Here is a 22,997-nt window from a genome sequence, read left to right on the forward strand (position 1 = left end):
ATTACAAGATTCTGTTTCAGATTCAGAATGTAAGGTTTCGAGCAGTGCCTACAGATAAATTTTGGGTATAATTTATATCCATTAGTTACACGGATTTTTTTGTAGTGTTCTTCATCCCAACCTTCTAGATTGATTTATGATTTATTTAAATTTATTTAAATTGATTACAGGTTTATTTACAATAATACTTAGACAGAGCAAGGATATCCTGCTGAAAACATTCCCTCGAGTGAAGACTCACTGCCATTACCTTTCTCCTAGTAAACAGCATCAGTGCTACCTTTAGTAGCAGGCCCATTAGTGTCTACAAGGGAATCTGTCTCATCATTCCATTTTTTACACAGTATCACCAGTAAAAGAAATGGCTGATTAAAGACCTGTTATTAACCTTCAAGATACTGCAAGAATATTGTCTTTGAATGAAAAGTACTTGAATTTCTTAATTTAGTTACACCAAGAATAATAAATTTAAAAAAGTATATAAGAAAGCATCATGTCATTCATACCTAATGTAAGTTCACCTGCATCTTAAAGTTAGTTTGCCATGGTTTTAGAAAATTTTTGAGGAATATGATTATGGAAATAGAATGAGAAGGTGTTGGATACCAAGTAATTGAATGAACAGTAAAGCTCTCTTTTTGTCTTGGTTAACCCAGTATCCTTGAAGAGTGTGTCCTGTGACCCTGTAGCACAGACTGAATTCAGATAACCTAGTTTGTCACTTGGAAGTCAAGTGGTTCTGTCACTGAACGTGGACCATGACTCAGATTGAAACGTCTATTATGAAAAGGATGATTGGGTTCCGGTAAGTTCTGCCCCAATAATCAAAGGATAGTTTCTTCATTTTTCTTTATACCTTGTCTTTACAGTGCTATTAATCCAGATTCTTGGAAAAACCCAGTGATGATGACTCTCACCAAAAGCAGATCCTTCACTTCATCCTACGCTGTTTCTGCCTCTAACCATGTAAAGGCTAAAAAGCAAAACCGACCAGGTAAAGAACTTACTGAGGAAGAGCTAACACTCACTGAGTGTGCCGTCATGGAATGAACTAAGCTTTAAGTGTTGCAACACTCAGATGTGTTTGGTTTGACTCTTCTAAAAACAAAAAAGCCTCATTAACCAATTGGTTACTGAAATTTCCAGTTTATAGGATGATGCAGATTCTTTTAAGATAGCTGCACCAAATATCCCATCTTGAACTTACTGGATGAATATTAAATCAGTGTAAAAAAAAAAAATCAGTGTAACTATTGAGTAGGCAAGCTTTATCTTATTAATATAAAAGATAATGAAGTACTTATGAAATTTAAATTTTATTTTTAGTGTCTGTTAAAAAATATTTTCCAGAAGTATGATATTTATAAGTTCTAGGAAATGCTTCATTTACTATACATACTATAATTTTTCAAAGAAAGTCTTGCTCCATGTCACTTACCTGCACACACCCCCAATATAAAAATACAAAAGGAAAAGGTATGTAAATTCAGAGAAAATACAGTCCAGGACCTTTGACAGCCCTTTGATAAACCTCAAAAATCAGCAACCAAAAAACCCAGGAGTAACATGGGTGGTAGGTTTTCCTTCTCTTTTAAATCAGGTACAGAACGAAACTTAATGTGATTTCTCCTGTCTAGGGATCTGCATGGGGTTTTTCAGGTTGGTGTCAATGTACCCTCTGTGCTTCTAAGTATCAGTTTTTTCTTTCCCTAAAGTGAAGTCGCTCAGTCATGTCCGACTCTTTGCGACCCCATGGACTGTAGCCTATCAGGCTCTTCCGTCCAAGGGATTTTCCAGGCAAGAGTGCTGGAGTGGATTGCCATTTCCTTCTCCAGGGGATCTTCCCGATCCAGGAATCGAACCTGGGTCTCCTGCCTTGCAGGCAGACGCTTAACCGTCTGAGCCACAAGGGAAGCCAAAAGTGTCACTTAATAAATATGTATGGAGTGTTCACTATCCAGAGATGCTATCTGACACTGAAATAGTTTGAGGAATGCGGCAGTGATGAAGCCAGACCCTATTTCTTTCACAGAATTCTCACTTACATTCAAGTGGAGCGTATAAACAGATACAGAGTATAAGCTATTAGTATATATGTAGTGTGCTAAAGGCTATGATAAGAAAGTGAGGGAAAACTTTCAAAGAATTAAAGAGATATAAAACCCAATGTGTGGATGGAGAGCTTCAACAACTTAAGATTCTAAATGATGACGGGCAAAGCTAACAAGCAGAAAGGGAGAACAGTGAATGCAGAGAGGGAGATGAAAGCAGGTTCTGTAGACAGAGGCCAGATGGAACCCAGGAGCTTTGGCAAGGAGTTTAGGTATCAGTGAAGTTTCAGGATATGACCTTATTCAATCAGAATCTGTGATAACTCAAAAGTGAAATAGTTTGTCAGATTCTATCTCCAAATTAGCCTCATCCTTAAATCCCAATTGAGAGTCTGGGGTATTTCCTCTGACCTTTCCTTCCTGGAGGCTTCCTTGTTAGTTCAGTGGTACAGAATACACCTGCCAATGCAGGAGACACAGGTTCTATCCCTGGATTGGGAAGATCCTCTGGAGAAGGAAGTGGCAGCCCACTACAGTATTCTTCCTTGAGAAATCCCACGGGTAAAGGAGCCTAGTGGGCTATAGTCCATGGGGTCACAGAAGAGTCAGACATGAGTTAGTTGTTAAATAACAACAGCAACTCCTTCTTGGAATGTTCTCACTCCAAGTTTTCATCTCTCAGCATTGCAGAAAGCCTTGCTGAGATTCTTCAGTAGCTCCCTGCTTAGCCTCTTAATCTCCTGCCTTTATCGCAGCTCAGGAATTCACCAAATGGCTCAAGGGGAAAGCTGCCCTCTTCCCACTGGGCTGTTAGACATTCAAGTCCTGGCTGCCATGGCAGCCCCAAACTCCAGTATTTGTGTCATCAGCCTTATGACGTTACTAAAAGCTCTGTTGGCTTGCCTTCTTAATAGCTGCATCCATCTGCCTGGATTCTTAGCCTTTTTTTCCATGCCAGTGGTCAATAAATAATGTTCTGGATGGAAGAACATTTTGCAGGATTTTGGCTCACCCTTCTGAGGGTCTCTTCTATTTGGAAACCTATCTCTCCAAGTTGGTTGTCTTGCTGTGATAGCTTTTTTAATTTTAACTCAGCTTTTCTATTTGTTCTCAAATAACAAATAGATGGATTTACTGCAAATTATTGCACTATAGCCAGAAGCAGAAGTCCTGAAATGGTAGTGTTTCTATGAGGGTTAGAGAACCAGTACTCACATTCCACTAATATTTCAAGAGGCTACCTAGGAATATAAGCTTAATTTTAAACAGCACAACTTAAGAAAGGACTTCTGTTGTTTCTTCCATCTAGAAGAGAAAATTTAGTACTTTCTTTCCCCTTTGATCACCTAGTTTATACTGGTAACTGTTGAAACTATTCTTCCTAGGTAGCTCAGCTGTGAAACAATCTGCCTGCGATGCAGGAGACCTGGGTTCAATCCCTGGGTTGGGAAGATCCCCTGGAGAAGGGCATGGAAATCCACTCCAGTATTCTTGCCTGGAGGATTCCAAGGACAGAGGAGCCTGGCAGGCTACAGTCCATGGGGTCACTAAGTGTTGGACATGACTGAGTGACAAAAACTTTGGCTTAAATCTCTACTAGTGAGCATATGAAGAAACTTCCTCCACAAAATACCATTTTATTGGCATTAAATTACTGAAAGAAATCACTAAAGGCAATCTGGTTTTCCAGAAATTAATCTGGTCCTCTCTGCTCTTTAGAAAAATTTATTATTCTTTTGTATCTTACAAGTCATTTATGACCTGAGGATTAGAATTTATCTTTCATGAGGGTTAGAAACAAGACAGTGTGGGAAAATATTTAAATAGAGATTGCACTGAGGGCAAATTCAGATGAGCTCAGAAATGCAGAGGCTCATTTGGGACCCGAGCAAGGTGAAAGAACTGAATCTGAGCATTCCATATAAACCTGAGACTTTTAAAGGGGCACTTAAGTGTATTATAAAGCAGACATTATTTTGCTGACAAAGGTTCGTATAGTCAAAGCTATGGTTTTTCCAATAGTCGTGTATGAATGTGAAAGTTGGACCATAAAGAACGCTGAGCACCGAAGAATTCTTGCTTTTGATCCATGGTGTTGGAGAAGACTGTTGAGAGTCCCTTGGACATCAAGGAGATCAATCCAGTCAATCCTAAAGGAAATCAGTCCTGAATATTCATTCGAAGGACTAATGTTGAAACTCCAATACTTTGGCCAACTGATACAAAGAGCTGACTCGTTGGAAAAGACCCTGATGCTGTAAAAAATTGAAGGCAGGAGGTGAAGGGGACAACAGAGGATGAAATGGTTGGATGGCATCACCAACTCAATGAACATGAGTTTGAGCAAAGGAAGCCTGGCATGCTGCAGTCTATGGGGTCACAGAGTCAGATAGGATTGAGTGAGTGAACAAGTGACCCTAGTTCAAAAGGACACCTTCAGTTCTGTCGCTCAGTCATGTCTGACTCTTTGCAACTCCATGGACTGCAGCATGCCAGGCCTCCCTGTTCATCTCCAACTTCCAGAGTGTACGCAAACTCGTGCCCATTGAGTCGGTGATGCCATCCAGCCATCTCATTCACTGTCATCCTCTCCTCCTCCCATCTTCAATCTTTCCCAGCATCAAGGTCTTTTCAAATGAGTCAGTTCTTCACATCAGGTGGCCAAAGTATTGGAGTTTCAGCTTCAGCATCAGTACTTTGAATGAATATTCAGGACTGATTTCCTTTAGGATGGACTGGTTGGATCTCCATGCAGTCCAAGGGACTCTCAAGAGTCTTCTCCAACACCACAGTTCAAAAGCATCAATTCTTCAGCACTCAGCTTCCTTTATAGTCCAATTCTCACATCCATACATGACTACTGGAAAAACCATAGCCTTGACTAGATGGACCTTTATTGGGAAAGTAATGTCTCTGCTTTTTAATATGCTGTCTAAACCTAGTTGGTCATAACTTTTCTTCCAAGGAGAAAGAGTCTTTTAATTTCATGGCTGCAATCACCATCTGCAGTGATTTTGGAGCCCAAGAAAATAAAGTCTGTCACTATTTCCACTGTTTCCCTATCTATTTGCAATGAAGTGATGGGACAAGATGCCATGATCTGGCATCTGAATGTTGAGTTTTAAGCCTACTTTTTCACTCTCCTCTTTCACTTTCATCAAGAGGCTCTTTAGTTATTCTTCACTTTCTGCCATAAGGGTGGTGTTATTTGCATATCTGAGGTTATTGATATTTCTCCCAGCAATCTTGATTCCAGCTTGTACTTCATCCATCCCAGTATTTCTAATGACATACTCTGCATATAAGTTAAATAAGCAGGGTGACAATATACAGCCTTGATGTACTCCTTTCTCTCTTTGGAACCAGTCTGTTGTCCCATGTCCAGTTCTAACTGTTGCGTCCTGACCTGCATTCCAATTCCTTAAGAGGTAGGTCAGGAAGGACCCCTTGGCTCCCTACAAAATATGTATAGGTAATTTTGGAGGAAAGCATCACCAGTTAACAGCCATACAGCTTCAACATATAAAGTTCAAACCAGCTTGAACTTACAAACCAGATCACTGTAAACATGCAAGGAAACAACACAAGTTAGAAAAAACATGAAAACAACTGTACAGATCTCTAAAGGTGTTGAGTGGGATGTACCTAGTGGTCCAGTGGCTAAGATTCCATGGTCCTAATGCAGGGGGGCCAGGTTTGATCCCTGGTCAGGGAACTAGATCCCACATGCTGCAACTGAGACTCTGTGCAGCCAAATAATTTTTAAAAATATATTAAGTTATTTAAGTGCCAAAAAAATACTAAGATGTTTGAAGAAAAACATGAGGGCATAAAAGAAATGAGAGAAGACATAATTGCAGGGCAGCTAAATGACTTTTGGAAATATAATCAGGGAAATATGATAAGTTAAATGGCATAAAAGACTACTAAAATTTTGGAGAATTAGTAAACTAGAAGGGAGAGAATGTGAAGAAAGTATCCGGAAAAAAAGCTCAGATGAGAAGTTGGACAATGTAATAGATTCTGAAAGCCATAGGAGGAGTCATTAAAAAGTCTAATATACATAATCATAGTTTTAGTAGAGGATAGGAAACATAAACTATTTGAGGAGGAAAGGACAAAGAAAAAACAATTTAAACATAGACACAGAATAGTGAAACCACAGAATGCCAGAGAGGAAAAAAAATCTTGAAGTTAGCCAAAGATAAGTCCCTTCAGTCAGTCTGAGAGCAAAATTGTTGTAAATAAATGGAGTCAGAAGACAGAAAAATGTGTTCTTCAAAGTTTTGAGAGAATATGATAGTCAACCTAAAATTGTGCACCAGGTAAATCTGTTTCAAAAGAGTAGAAATAAATTAGAGATATATTCAGGCAAGTCACAACTTTACCACCTACCAGATCTTAACTAAAGAAGTTTATATTTGAAAAAGAAAAAGAAGAGCAGAGGAAAATTTGTAAGGTATAATAGAAATGATGAACAGATAAATTAGAAAACCATGATTACATTCAAACAAACATGATATGCATAAATCATAGTGTTGAGTTGGCCAAAATGTTCGTCTGGGTTTTTCCATAAGGTGTTATAGAAACACCCAAACTTTTTGGCCAACCCAATATTTTCAGATTGTAGGTATTTTTTAAAAGATTTTTAAGGAAAATAATTAAAATATGAGACAACAATGACAAGTAACTCAAGGGATGAAGGATGAATTGAAGTGTTGCTGCACTCTTGTATTGCTCAGAAAACAGACTCAGATGAGGAAACTGAGGCAGAAATGTTGCATAACTTGCCCAAGGCCGCACAATTAATCCAGAATTCTTTCTTTTGTCCTAAAGACTTATTAGAAAAGACATGAGGATGACAAATTGAGATAACTTAAAATTAAGATTTTTTTTTGGTCTTGCCCCTAGCTGAGGACAAGATAATGAAAGGATTTGGTTTTCTGTCTCTCAATTTCTTCGTTGGGTCATGAAATTAAAATGCTTATGATAAGCAACATGATAAAGTCAAGAAGATAGAAATTAGTGGTTAGTGTATTCCCTGGAAATAACAGAGCAAATGATGAGACAGACTTGAGGAACAACCTCAGATTCTGTGCCCTGTTCCTGACTTCATATGCCTGTGCTTAAGAAGGGCAACATGTGGAAGGAAAAGAGGCTCCGCAGAGGATACCACAAAGGCAGATGGCAGAGATGAGAGTTGGGCTTCCCAGGTGGCCCAGTGTTAAACAATCCGCCTGCCAGTGCAGGAGATGCAAGAGATGTGGGTTCAATCCCTGGGTTGGGAAGATCCCCTGGAGAAGGGAATGGCAACCCACTCCAGTATTCTTGCCTGGAAGATAACATGGAGAGAGGAGCCTGGTGGGCTACAGTCCATGGGGTCGCAAAAAGTCGGACACTACTGAGTCACACACACACACACGAGGGTCACAGTAACGGCAAGAGCCTCCCACATTCTTGCCTTAAAGTACATAAAACATCTTTGCATTGTGCCATCTTTAGACTGCTCTCACGGCAGAGCTAAATGTTTATAAAGTAACCTGTATCCTATGTATGCTGAAATGTTTACATCCCTGAAAGTCTGCCAAAAGGAAGAAAACTATCCAAGAGCCAAGAGAGCTGAAACTCAAGTACAGTTCTACCTGATCAGATGGGCCCTTCTGTTTGGGAACTCATCTCCCTGCATGGGTGGCAGGTTGGGGTTGATTTGCCAAATAGATGTAATTTAAGTGAACGTGATGCCCTGCTACACCCACCTCCGCAACCCCCGACCCCTGCCCCGGGTTTTAAGAAAATGTGGAAAGAGGCAGAGAAAAGCCCCTTTATGTGGCCAAGAGAGTAAGGAAATGGAATTAAATAAAATGTGAGGAGGAAAGTAAGAAGCAGTAGGCAAAAGAGATAGGGGGATGCAAGCGTAAACTTAGAGTACTGAAACACTGGAAGATAAATGACCTGTTTTGAGATGGGACTAATGAAATCTGTTCTTTGCGCAAATCAAGTAAACGGAGAGTCCTCTGGCTCCATCCATCAGTATTCATTGAAACAGTTGAAGCACAACCAATTATTATGCAGTTATTAATATAAAATAAATGGATGAAATCACATATGAGTCCCTTGATTAAAGCCTGAAAACAGGAAATATAAATATAATTAATTTATATTTCTGTGTTGCTTTTCTGAGTCACTGAATATGTAAAAATGCCTTTCTGTCATTCTACTTTTGAAATCTCTCTAATTCATGCTTATTACAGCTGCAGTGAGTCATTCCCTTTCCAGATTCTTACAAATTTTATGATTCTGATAATCCTATTGCAATGATTACAGATATCACACCTGAAAGTTAGACTGAGTTTTGCCTATAGAAAATTTGAAATGAGAGACAACTTTAATTATGGCATTGTGATTATTTTTTTCCTTTTTGCATCTGTGTAACTTTACTTTTTGTTTTGGAAAAATATCGAGGCTGTTTTCCTGTGGGTGTGGAGAAGAGGCATGTATTTATCAGACAGGCTGGTCCCTTTTTTGTTCAATGAAAATTAAACAGAATTTTAAAGCACAAACAGATGGATTCACTTAAATCATTTCCCTCCAGTATTGTTTATCATCTCCTTTTGATTGCCCAAAGTTCCTTGTGCCTTGACACACATTTTCTCATGTTCTCAGGAGCAAGGAATTAAAGACTCAATTACTCAAAGGAGTTGGTACTTTAGAAATTATGTACTTTAAAAAGTTGGCACTTTTTAAAGTTATGTTTTTAATTTTTAAATTTTTAAGTATTTCAGAGTAGAGTGGTCTGAATCATCCAAAGAATTGTATTTCATGAGCTGGGTCTTTTTCCTGGAGTCTCTTAAAATTATTCAAGAAAAATGAAGATGAATATGTTTGAGAGCATGCATATTTATCTGAGTCCCTTCATGTGTATGTATGTGTGTGTATTTGTATAACATAAGATTGGGTGAGACTTCAGAGGTTATCAATTCTATCCCCCTAACTTTAGACATGATTGCACTTTAAAAAATTTTATAATTTGTTTTTGATGACATATAATAATAACCTTTTTCTGTGAAATAATTTTATTTGCAGTCTCTCCTTTTAAGAAAGCATAGTCTTCCCTCATAGCTCAGTTGGTAAAGAATCCACCTGCAATGCTGGAGATCCTGGTTTGATTCCTGGGTTGGGAAGATCTACTGGAGAAGGGACAGGCTACCCACTCCAGTATTCTTGGGCTTCCCTTGTGGCTCAGCTGGTAAAGAATCTGCCCACAATGCGGGAGACCTGGGTTCAATCCCTGGGTTGGGAAGATCCCCTGGAGAAAGGAAAGGCTACCCACTCCAGTATCCTGGCCTGGAGAATTCCATGGACTGTATAGTTCATTGGATCACAAAGAGTCAGACACGACTGAGTGACTTTCATTTTCACTTCTTTCGTTTGATTATCTACATTTGTCATCTCTCCTATTTGAAGACTAATATATGTAAATATATGGCCATTTCTTACAGCATTCCTAACCATTTCTGCTTTTAAAAATTTAAGTAAACTATGATAACGGCACACTGTGAGAAATAGTTTGGCTTGAGGAAAAAGAAATTTATATGTTTGTGCCTTTATCTTCTCACCTGTAGGATAAAGATATTCTTGCTTTTCATGGGGTTGCCAAGACCCCTGCTTGTTCAGATCATTCGAAATACGTAAGCTTACAGCCCTGCAGAAGCAAAGTGTTTTCCCTCTGTTACAAGGTTCATTTTAAATTTCATTCCAGGCTGGAGTCTATAGTTCTGCTTATTTGTTTTAAATTTTGTTAATCCCTGAGTTCCAAGAACTCTAATCATTGAGTAGATTTTTAAATTTGTATTTTTAAGAGCAAATTGCATGTCTCTGAGAGAATTAGCTGGCAGCTATTAAAAATCAACAAGGAAGAAAATCACTCCTCTCATAAATTGCCTTCAGAAAATATATTGTGTGCAGACAGAAATGGATCATGTTCCCACAGGCTTTCAACTACTTTTTTAAAATGCTAGGAAACTATCCCCAAACTCACAGTTAGTTATCAGAATAATTAGGAAATTGCCTAAAGCAGCGCCTGTCAGGAGCCTCTTTGGTATGCCTGTGTGTGCTCAGTTGTTCATTCGTGTCCTGCTCTATGGACTGTATGGGTCATTTGTGACCATATGGATTGTAGGCAACAGGCTCCTCTGTCCATAGGACTTCTTAAGCAAGAATACTGTAGTGGGTTGCCATGCCCTCCTCCAGGGAATCTTCCTGACCAGGGATCAAATTCGCATCTCTTAAGTCTCTGGCATTGGCAGGCAGGTTCTTTACCACTAGTGCCACCCAGCTGGGACTTTCCTGGTGATCCAGTAGTTAAGACACTGTGCTTCCACTGCAGGGGGCATGGGTTCAATCCCTGGTTGGGAAACTAAGATATTTCATGCTTTGCAATGCAGCTAAACAAAACAAATAAAAACAACCACTACAAAAAAGATAATTCCTTAAAAAAAAAAAAAAAAAGATGCAGCAATTAAAACTTTGCCATGACCTGGCCAGCCCCACACATCCTTGCCCCACAATCTCTCTGACCATGTTCCCTGCCCCTCCTTCCTCGTTGCTAACCTACAGTCACACTGACCTCCTAACTGATCCTCTGACAACCCCTGGATAGGTCCCTCTTTCTGAAACGTGTTTTCCCCAATATTTGTCTAAATGTCTTCCTTATTTTGTCAAGCCTCTGTTCAAATGTTACCCTTAATGCATTATGTCCTTTCTTAATCCTCTATCCTCTGCATTATTTGTTTTCTGGGTATAAATATATTTATTTGTGTGTGTGTATATATGTATATATATATATATATTTAATTAGAGGGTAATTACTTTACGATATTGTGATGGTTTTTGCTATACATCAACATGAATCAGCCATAGGTATACATATGTCCCCTCCCTCTTGACCCACCCTCCCACCTGCATCCCTATGCCACCCCTCTAGGTTATCACAGAGCACTGACTTTGGGTTCCCTGCATCATACATCGAACTCCCACTGGCTATTTGTTTTACATATAGTAATGTTTATGTTTCAGTGCTATTCTCTCATCATCCCACCTCCTCCTTCCCCCACTGTGTCCAACACGTCTGTGTCTTCTTTGCTGCTGTGTAAGTAGAGTGATCAGTGCTATCTTTTTAGATTCCATATATATGCATCAATATGCAATATTTGTCTTTCTCTTTCTGACTTACTTCACTCGGCATAATAGTTTCTTTGTAACAGTTAAAATTCCCTGACTTTCTTTTCTTCCCCCACCTCCCTTTCTTCTTCCTCCTTCTCTTCTTTCTCTAGTTTCTGTCTCCCCTGAAAGCTCCAAGAGCAGGGAATTTTCTTCCACTCACTACCACATCCTTTACTCCCTGGAATGGGGCACACAATCAATATTTGTTAAATGAACAAATCATTGGGATACTTACTCTGTGCAAATACCTTGATAACCTTTAAACCACATCAAACTAGTATCCAGCTCCTTAATGGTTAACCTGCTTTTCTAAGTGGAGACTCAGTCAGCCTTAATTTAATAAATAGTCTAAATTAAACTAACACTTTCTAAGCTTTCTTATATGAGATCTTATATATTTGTATAATGATATGTGCAAATATGATGTTATATAGCTGTGGTGAAATGAAAAGAATTGAGAGGTTTGTGAAAATTGTATTTATTTTATAAAATGATAAGAAAATCAAATTATATTAGTGATCATAGTAAAATTTAATTTATTCTGGAGCACTCAAATTGATAAAAAATGTACAACCATTAGTACTTCCCAGATCACTTGTAACTTACTTGCTACACACAATGATAGGTTGGTTGGGAAATAGTGAGTTAAAAATCTAGTGCACTTAGGTGTCATTTGGCTCAGGAAATTACATAAGGAGATCGTTTGTGAGCAGTGGCTCAGACAGTGAAAATTTTGCCTGCAATGCAGGAGACTTAGGTTCAATCCCTGGGTTGGGAAGACCGCTTGGAAAAGGGAATGGCTACCGACTCCAGTAGGAACCTGGTGGGCTACAGTCCATGGGGTTGCAAAGAGTCAAACACAACTAACACTTTGATTTTTCTTTGGTAAAATAGCTAAATCTTTTCAATATAAATAGAAATCAAAATGCAAACTGTAAGCTATGTGATTGTAAAGAGCAAAACAGATGCAACCTAGTAGATAATGAATTTTCCTTCCTCGTTGGGTAGTTTCTGATAGAATATTGTGCTAATAAAGCACAATCTACCAAGAATGCTAGGCTCACTCCATATTCTCCTATTTCCTCTCACTGTGACCCTGGGGAGAGTATTTAATCTTCCTGGGTCAAAGTGGTTTCATTTGTTCAACATAGGCAGGGATTGAGCTATTGATCAGGAATCCATAGAAATATTGAGAAAAGGACTTGGAGGGGTAGCTGGCCTCCACATTTAATCAAAGAAAGAGTACAATTTCTTATCTTTTAAAGTAGACAAAATAAGAAATAGCAGTGCTAACAAGAAACTTAAACATTATAAAAGCCCATCAACAAGCCTAATATTCCTTTCAGTGGACCAGAAAACCTCTGAGTGTGACAAATAAAACTTTTGAGAGAACTGGACATGGGAAGCAAACTAGGCTAGCTGCCAAGTCACCACACATCTTATTCAATGATGTGAATATCGCTGGCTATATGTCTCCCCAGAGTGAGGAGCAAAATAAAAATGACTTTTAAGGATTTCATTTTATTTGCTTTACAGTAGACTGTTTAGCCATGTAGTCATGAGAAATAGTAAGCAGGAGGCTGTTTAGAAGTTTTCTCTCTCTCTCCTTCAGATTTAGTGCAGGCTGCTTTCTCTGTATTTGGAGAGAGTAACTTCAAAAGACATCATCCCGGTCCTCAGACGTCAGTGCTTGGAAATGGATGCCAGTGCTCTTTAAAATTTTCACAACCGAGAGTAAACACAGTTTGGCACAAATGTCCACACTTATTATTTGAGCTTGAGGCCATTGTTTCATCTGAAATGGATCATGTTACATTTTTCAATGTATCCAAACAGTTTCTGACACACAAAAGTTTCACTGAAAATGTGGATGGTTAATAAAGTCTCTCAAAAGTGGATCTTCTTCATTGACATATTTTAAGCAACGAGTGGTGGCTCAGAGATAAAGAATCTGCTTATGACGCAAGAGGCACAAGTTTGATCCCTGGGTCAGGAAGATTGCCTGGAGGTGGTAACCCACTCCAGTATTCTTGCCTGGAAAATCCCATGGACAGAGGAGCCTGGCAGGCTACAGTCCACGGGGTCACAAGCATCAGACATGACTTAGCAACTAAACCATCACCACTACTAAGCAACCAATGTCTGCAAAAAAACTCTGCTCCACATACATTAATGTTGAAAACTATGGCAGATCCTGTTGCTACTAAAAACCTCATAACCAAAGAGAAGGCAAACACATGAGAAATTTTTAACTATTCTCATCAGGTCAGAATGCCAAGAGAAAACAAAAATGGGAGGAGAAAATAATACCCTTCTGCAGAAAGACAAATATCATATGATATAGCTTATAGGTGGAATCTACAAAAAAAAAAGGGAGGGGGTTACAAATGGACATGTTTACAAAACAAATAGAGTTACAGATGTAGAAAACCTTATGGTCACCAGAATATAAGTGATGGGGGTGGGGATAAATTGGGAGATTGGAGGAGATATATACACACTACTACATATAAAATAGGTAACTAATAGTAACCTGCTATATAGCATGGGAAACTCTACTCAATACTCTGCAATGGCCTATATGGGAAAAGAATTTAAGAAATATGGAGATATATATAGTATTCACTTTGATTTGCTAACACAGCATTGTAAATCATCTATACTCCAATAAAAATTAGAAAATAATATCTTTCTGTCCTGAAGTTACTCCAGGACACCAGGGCTTTAACTGAACTTGTTAGCATTGCCACTGAATTTTCATGATGATTCATTTCTCATATTTCATGCTGCGGTGATACCCCCAGTGTGCAGTCTGTCTGTAGAGGAGGCCGGCCCTGTGGTCTGAGGACTCACATGGTCCTTCCTGAGTTAAAAGGAGTCCAGAGGGAAGGCTAAGAGCTGCAATTTTGACTTTCAAAGACATTTACTTAGGACTTAACAATTCTCTCTTTCTTTATTAGGTTCCCTTGTGAAAATTTCACCTCTTTCCTCACCCTGTTCCTCACCTCTCCACGGGACCCCTGCCAGCAGCCCAGTCAGCAAAGTTTCTGCAGTGCAGTTTCCAGAGTCTTCCAACGCAACTGCCAAATCAGGCCTAAGTTCTCACCGGGCCTTAACTTACACACAGAGTGCCCCAGATCTTTCTCCTCAGATACTGAATCCACCTGTTATATGCAGCAGGTAAGGAATTTTATGATGTTCACTGGAGTCTAAGTAATAATAAAACTAACACTGGTTTTCCTCTTAGGAACTCTCACCACCAGCCCATATAGCTTTGTGTAGGTTGCCTAAGTAGCTGACAAGAAAGTACATGATAATGTGGTCTGTGTTGAATAGGCTGGAAAAGAAACTTAATTTTTCAGTGCTTCTCCATTCATAGGAATTTTAGAGACCTTGACCTTATGTTCCATACATGTCTTTAGTACTGATTTAAAATAATTAGTTGTATGTTTTATCTGCTTACTGATAGAGAATGCATAAAACATCGAATTAAAAAATCCTGTCAAGTCATTCAGTATAATTTGGTATTTTGTTGGGATATTTTTTAATTTGTTCTCCAGGGAGAATTTTATACCAGTTTTAAAGGTACTGTTTTTTAAATTTGCATTTCCCATTGTGACACATTGTGACTGTTCTCAAATGGATCTCTGAATACAATGAAGCAATTGCTTGTGCTGCTCTGCCATGTTTAAACAGGGAGACAAAGTGTTGTCTCTTACAGGGGATAAGAAAAAAGGACCTGACATGGTAAGATTAATTATTTTGTCTATATTGTCACTAAAAAAGGAATACCTCCTCTACCAATTAACAGATTATTGTTCTTCAGTAATAGCTTCATCTTGAATAACTGCTTTCAAGCATTGCAATTTTTTTAAGTAGAGAAGAGTTGAGTGTTTTAAAATTAAGTATAATTATGAGAGTACCTTGAATAAAATGTTATTTTCCCCCCTAAGATGAACTACGATAACTGTTTGAATAAATTAGTTACATGTTGGTCTTCTTATATCAAATACTGGGTCACAGACCCAGATTTGACCAGTGAATTCAAATTTAAGCCTCTCAAATTTCATTTTCTGACCCTTTGTTCATAAATTCTGTGTTAAATAATTATTTTTATAATATTTATTTTTGCTGCTTTTCTCTTTACAAATACTTTCAAAGGGAAGATAATTTGTGTTTGGTTAGGACTGGAGTAAAAAGTTATTCCACCATCCAAAACTTACTCTGTTGCTCTCTGCATAACACCATTTTCAATAAAATCATTCCCTTAGGATGTTAATCCCATCTTTTTCTGTGGTAAAACAGGCCTATCGTATTTTCCTTTTAGTGATTTACAACACGCATCACTTTATTGGAAGCTCTGAGAAGTCCTGCAAAAAGAAAACGCCTTGAGTTTTGTTTCCTCTGGCATCTCCTGACTTTATTTGACCACAGAACCCATTTCTTTAGGTTAACACCCAATAATTTCCCGTGAAGCTAGTGTCTGGGGGAACACCCTGAAGAAACACTTTTTTGTGGTGTGCATCCTGGGCCCAGATGAAACCCAAGGGAGTCACCAGACTCAATGACATCTGCTTGCAGCATTTCTAGAGAGACACTCCCACTGTAAGCTTCAGACTTGTGAGAAATCAGTTGCCTATAGGAAGAACCAAGGGGTTCAGAAAAGATGTATTATACCACTCACGTAGCTTTGCTCACCACAGGTTTTTTGTTTTGTTTTGTTTTGTTTTTGGTATTCTTAGCAGAAAGAATGTAATGGGATTTTTATAAAAGAGGTTTTGGAGAAAAACAAGGGAATTTCACTGCCTACTTGTTCAGTAATGTTTATAAATCCAGTAGTGTGTGTTTTATTTGCTGGGGCTTTATAAATCTATAATTCAAACCATGTTTTATTATTGCCTTCAAGGCAGCCACCCATGTAGGCACAGAGAGCTCCAGAAACACACGACTAATTATTGTGGTTTTTCCCTGCTGAACTTGAAGGGCTTGGCGTTGAATCCGAGTCTCTTGGCTGCTGTAATGTCTATGCAACAAGCTGTTTTTCTGGCAGGAGAGGTAGTCTATTTGAACTCCTAATTTAAACGTTCCTTTCAAGTATTATCTTGCAAAGAAAAATCTTCAAACTAATAAACTACTTTTACCAAGTTTCATCCCAGAACATAAACCCATCATTTACATCTATGGACTTTTTCCTTCGGTTCTGTCATTTTCATTTGAGTCCCTAAGTCAGACTGATGGGATTTCATAATTAGAAATATTTTGTATGTGATGCTTTCCACTGACATTCAAGGCTTGAAAAATAAATTTGCTTTGGATGAAAACACTCTAACTGGGAAATGCTTATCTCTCCTACACATATAAACACAATTCAAGGGGAAAAAGTGATGAGATATTTAATATATTAAATTATAAACCATGATTCTTCTCTTTTCTATTTAGAGTGAGTAATTTGTAGCTAAATAGCAAATAAACAAAAGTTCTCTGAGACCTTTTGTATGAATAATATTAGGCAGAATGAAAGAACCCAGAAACAAAATACAGAATTAAAACCTAATCAAGTCTCTAAACAAGATAAGTGAGAGAAGAAACTTGCCAGACCATTTGTGGGATTACTTTGTAATTTATTAAACAGTCAAAACTGTTGAGAAAGCAAAAGTAGGCTGCCTCCTCCAACTTCCTCTGTTAAGAATGCTGCCTACCTCTCAAGGACCTTCATTTTTCTCCATGTTGATGTTCGACTCTGCAGCCATCCAGGCTCCTCTGTCCATGGGATTCTCCAGGCAAGAATACTGGTGTGGGTAGCCATTTCCTTCTCCAGGGCATCCACTGAACCCACAATCCTGCATTGGCAAACAGATTCTTTACCACTGAGCCCCCCCCAGGGAAGCCCTTTTTCTCCTTTACCCACAGTAGACTCCCTTGATCTGTTTTTCTCAACTTGTGTCCTGTGTGGTCAGGTTTACATCCACTGTCAAAATATATGTATCATTATTCATTTCCATAGGGTCTTAACAGGTGAACTGATCCATCTGAAAACAAATAATTAAATTTTATGGCAAAAAATACAAATAATCTACCAGTTTTTTATTTTCATGTTTGCAATCATTTTTTAAAGGGCTTTTTGGCCATAACCCACAGAAATAAATCTAATCATGAAGCTTTTTAGCAGACACAAAGTGATTCCACTGGGAAAGATATTTTTGACCAAATAAGCATGGGCACTTCCAAAATCACTGCTGTTAAGTATGTAGCTGACTGTCTCAGGATTCTCTAAATAATGTGAGAGAAAGTTACCAACAGTTTAATTTCACCTCAAATATGATCTTGATTGTGGAAAGTGAAAGTGAAGTCACTCAGTCGTGTCCGACTCTTTGCGACCCCTTGTGACCCTGTGGACTGTAGCCCACCCGGCTCCTCCGCCCATGGGATTCTCCTGGCAAGAATACTGGAATGGGTTGCCATTTCCTTCTCCAGGGGATCTTCCCAACCCAGGGATCAAACCCAGGTCTCCCACATTGCAGGCAGACACTTTAACCTCTGAGCCAATTGAACAGAGTGTCTGATCCTTTGTATTGATTATGGTTTCCTTCAGTTCAGTTCAGTTCAGTCGCTCAGCCTTGTCCGACTCTTTGCGACCTCATGAACCGCAGCACGCCGGGCCTCCCTGTCCATCACCAACTCCCAGAGTCCACCTAAACCCATGTCCATTGTGTCGGTGATGCCATCCAACCATCTCATCCTCTGTTGTCCCCTTCTCCTCCTGCCCTCAATCTTTCCTGGCATCAGTCTTCAAATGAGTCAGCTCTTCGCATCAGGTGGCTAAAGTATTGGAGTTTCAGCTTCAACATTAGTCCCTCCAATGAACACCCAGGACTGATCTTCTTTAGGATGGACTGGTTGGATCTCCTTGCAGTCCAAGGGACTCTCAAGAGTCTTCTCCAACACCACAGTTCAAAAGCATCAATTCTTCAGCACTCAGCTTTCTTTATAGTCCATCTCTCACATCCATACATGACTACTGGAAAAAGCATAGCCTTGACTAGATGGACCTTTGTTGGCCAAGTAATGTCTCTGCTTTTTAATATGCTTTCCTTACCACTGCCCAAAACAGTATACGTATATCAACGTCCATGTATAAGACAAAATGATTTTTTTCCATCAAAGGAATAAGTAGAGTGCCAGAATATGTGATTGTTATTTATCTTAATGTATACATACATGGTGTATGCCTACGATTTTCTAAAAAGAAAGGACCTACTTACAGCTGTTTCATTATTTCTCAGCTGTGGCAGACCATATTCCCAGGGGACTTCTGCCGATGGACCCCTGGAAAGAAGTGGGGCAGCCATTGGAACACCAACCAGAACAGGTAATTCTTCTTTGGATTCTGTTCCTCAAAATGGAAACTGCTCTACTAGATTTTTTTCTGATCAGAAAAAAGTAACATATGTTTCTGATTTTTTAGATTGCAAGTTTAAAAAGACGATGAAGGAGATAAAAATCATCCATAGTCCTACTACCTAGAGTTAATCATGGGTTATGTTTTGATGCAAAGCTATCCAAAACGTTTATTGTGTCTATACACAAATGAATATATTTTTAAATGAGACACCGTTTTCTATAATGTATAGAATGCTATAGAAATGCTATTTTATCTTGGACATTGTAGGGTCATCTATTTTAGGGTATGCTCTGTGGATCTCCACCGCAGAGCCTGAGAATTGACCCTGCTTAGATTACTGTGAGCTTGGGAGGTAAAAACCATAGTTTTTCTTGAGGCAGTATTACAGAAGCTCAGAAAAATAGGCATTGCAGCTTGATTTATATCCTGATTCTGCTTCCAACTCGTCTGTAATCTCTGTGTCTTAGTTCCTTCATCAGTAGCATAGAGATAATAAGGGTCCTACTGGAATGGGATTATAGATAGTTAAATTACTAAAGTGCATAAAGCATTTATTACAGTATCTAGGTCACTGTAAGGAGTGTTTGCTGCCATAATTATCATAATAATTATTATTTTATTTTTATTGGTGTAACCCTAGGGACTTGCTTGTGTTATTGCTACAGGTTCACAAGGCAGGAAACCAGGGGGCACTACTGGTAAAGAATCTGCCTGCCAAGGCAGGAGACCCAAGAGACCAAGGTTCTATCCCTGGGTCAGGAAGGCCCCCTGGGAGTAGCAAATGGCAACCCACTCCAGTATCCTTGCCTGGAAAATTCCATGGACAGAGGAGCCTGGCAGGCTATAGTCCATGTGATTGCAAAGAGTCAGACACAACTGAGCACGTGTGTGCGTGCACACACACACACACACACACACATATGAACTTTAGACTTTATGATGATAGAGTGATCCAAGAATGGTTCTTAATTATCTGCTCCAGCATTTTTAAATGCTCAATAAATATTGATTATTTGCTTGTGAGAATGATGTGCTATGGCAGTGGACAAAGGTCCAGGGACATAGGCAAGGTGAAATTAAAAGGAGGGTTCCCTGTGTGGCCATTATATGATACAGTACACTGAAGACTCCGAATATTCTCTTCTCTATGTCCCTAATCTTCCTTGACTCTACTGAGGCTGATAGAATAAGGAGTGTTTCCTTATCACCTTTGGTCTCCTGTAGAGCTATATGGCCTTTGAGTGTGCCTCTTCATTTTTCTGCAAATTCTGGGATTGAAACTTACCAATTACATTTTTTTATAATTACTGTGTCTGATTCTAATATAGAAGCAGTTGCATAAGAAAGAAAAAAGAAAGATGGGTCCTTGAAAATGTGCAACAGAATACTCCTGATCAGAATAGGCTATATAATAAAAGCCAATATGAGGACATTTGACAAACCTAGACTATTCAAGCAGCTTTGGGAAAAAAAGAACAAAATTTCCTTCAATACTTAAACCACCATAATGAAGAAAGTATGGTGCTGGCATAAAGATTATCAAATAGAATCATATGGAATTGAGTAGAAAGTCCCACACTAGACCCACACCTATTCAGTTGAACTTTCAACAAAGATCCACTTTTCCAAGCAAATGGAGCTGAGAAAAAGTGAATCTCACCCCTTACTTCACACCTTCTGAAATTTTATCCTAAGATGGCGCACAGACCCAACGGCAAAAGCTAAAACAGTAAAACTTCTGAAAGAGAACGCGGGAAGATGTCTTTGTGACTTAGGGAAAGGTGAGGATTTCATAAGCCATGGAAAGCAATACCCAATTTAAGAAAAGCTAGATTTCATCAGAGGTAGAATATAGGAACTCAGATTTCATGAGTTTGCTTCTGGTGGTAGGATTTACCAGCTGTAATTGCTCTTGGGCAATTTAAGCCTTTCTGTGCCTCAGTTTCCTGTCTGAAAAGTGAGCGTAAGAGTAATGCAGTAATGCAATAATACCTGCCTCATTGGATTGTTGAGAGGATTCAGCATATTTGTATAAATAAAGTGCTTTCTGTGGTATCTGCCACGTAGCAAGCACCCCATAAATTTCAGTCAAATGTTTCAGTCAGAAGAAGCTTTTTGAGGTCTTTACCCCAGAAACATGTTCTTCAGACTCTTGACATTACCTGATGTATTTTCTGATTAGCACAGTTTAGTGCTAACTGCAATGAAAGACAGTAGAGATGGGTAAGGAAGGAAGGAAACACAGATCTCTAGGGACCAAGATTGGCTACAAGGACCTGCCATGCTCTTTAGCACATGCTGTGGCTTCTGTATTCTACAGGTTGCTTCATTCTTGGATATCACCTCAAATTCTCTTGCCCACGTGACATTTCTAGAGTTAGGGTTCTAATCAGCTCCTTGGTAGTTTAGTGTGTTGGAGCATGCATAAAAGAAAAAGAAATATAAAGTCATAGGAGTTTATATGATACCTGTGAACTTATCTACAAAACAGAAGTAGACTCACAGACATAGAAGATAAACTTATGGTTACCAAAGAGGAAAGCATGTGAGGGAGAGATAAAATAGGATTGGGGGATTAGCAACCCTGGTGATTCAGACGGTAAAGAATCTGCCTGCAATGCAAGAGATCTGGGTTAGGTTCCTGGGTCAGGAAGATCCCCTGGAGAAGGAAACAGCAACTCACTCCAGTATTCTTGCCTGGAGAATTCCATGGACAAAGGAGCCTGGCAGGCTACAATCCATGGGATCACAAAGAGGTATCAGCTACTGACCTGAGCATTATTATTGAGGGATTATTGAATGTCATATAAATCACAGATCATGATTCCATCTATTTTATTGGGTTAAAAAGGATGTGTTTGCTCAGACTCTGGGAAATAGTAAGGACAGGGAAGCCTGGGGTGCTGCTGGGTCACAAATAGTTGGACATGACTTAGCAACTGAACAACAACAAAAATGGTGGTGCTTTTGCCCACCCTATGATCCTATGTTCTTGGTGTGTCAGCTCAGGAAAGCGGTATTTTCCTAACTATGATATCTGTACTATGTGTTTTAGGACTATTTGCTTAAATAGGACCCCTTTTTTCATTGCAAGTTTCATAATAAGCTATTGCCTTTTAATTGCAGATGACATCACTCAAGTTACCTCTGATTATGAAACCAATAACAACAGTGATAGCAGTGATATTGTACAGAATGAAGATGAGACTGAGGGCCCCAGAGAGGCTCTGAGAAAGACATCATCTTGCAGCACCTATACTCCGGAGACCATGATGTTCCTGGTAGACGCCCATCACTTATCTCATTCATTGACTTGAAAAATTGGTTTCTGTGACAGGAATTGACTTAGAAATAGATCCCCGAATCATATCTTACTTGGGTTACATATATCTTGTAGCCCTTCCTATATTTATCTGTATTATTTTTCTCTATCTAAGTCTTACTGGTTTCAAGATTCTATTGTAGCTTTCCAGGTGGCGCTAGTAGTAAAGAACCTACTTCCGAATGCAGGAGACATTAAGAGATGTGGGTTTGACCCTTGGGTAGGAAAGATTTCCTGGAGGAGGAAATGGCAATCCACTCCATTATTCTTGCCTAGAGAATCCTGTGGACAGAGGAGCCTGGCAGGCTACAGCCCATAGGGTCAGTTCTATTATTTAATCATCTCCACAACTGATTACAGTAATTCTTAACCCAATCTAAAAATGTAAATATGCCTAGGAAAATTAATTGTTTCAATCAGGAAGATAATATTTTATAAATATCGATCAATCAAAATGAAACCTATTCATTATCTTAGGACTTCTGTTGGCTTTTTCTAGCACCTCCTTGATTTAGAAAGTGAGCCAATGTTTATTTTCCTTGTTATATTAAACCAGGTTGACATTGACACTTGCTCCCTATTAAAATATTTTTTAGTGATGACTTATTCCATGTATTTAAAGAGCTCCACTTAAAGAGGAAGGAAGCATACATCTGAGTCTAGTTCATTTGGGGGAGGCAATAAATAGCAGAAAACAGTTGACTGTAATGAGATTTTCCATTGCTGCTTTTATCATTTCTCTTTTACCTAATTTACCATTTATACTTTTATTTTTTATTTAGTTTTTAATTGGAAGATAATTGCTTTACAATGTTGAATTGGTTTTTACCATGCAACAATACAAAGCATATCTATACATATGCGTGCTAAGTCGCTTCAGTCATGTTCAAAAATGTGTGACCCCTATGAACAGTAGCTTGCCAGGCTCTATCTGTCCATGGGATTCTCCAGGTAAAAATACTGGAGGGGGTTGCCATTTCCTTCTCCAGGGGATCTTCCC

At 38.9% G+C, this 22,997-nt stretch overlaps 1 protein-coding gene across 1 annotated transcript in view; it reads left to right on the forward strand.

Annotated features, from left to right (window-relative positions):
• Positions 1-22,997, forward strand: part of PDE3A (phosphodiesterase 3A) — a 366,473-nt gene that overhangs the window by 309,457 nt on the left and 34,019 nt on the right. The window contains exons 5-8 of the mRNA XM_040235298.1: positions 870-994; positions 14,234-14,453; positions 18,557-18,642; positions 21,802-21,956. Coding sequence (XP_040091232.1) covers positions 870-994; positions 14,234-14,453; positions 18,557-18,642; positions 21,802-21,956 — 586 coding nt within the window. The remainder of the gene's footprint in view (positions 1-869; positions 995-14,233; positions 14,454-18,556; positions 18,643-21,801; positions 21,957-22,997) is intronic.

This window comes from Oryx dammah, unplaced genomic scaffold (assembly GCF_014754425.2).
Source record: "Oryx dammah isolate SB20612 unplaced genomic scaffold, SCBI_Odam_1.1 HiC_scaffold_29, whole genome shotgun sequence".
NCBI lineage: Eukaryota > Metazoa > Chordata > Mammalia > Artiodactyla > Bovidae > Oryx > Oryx dammah.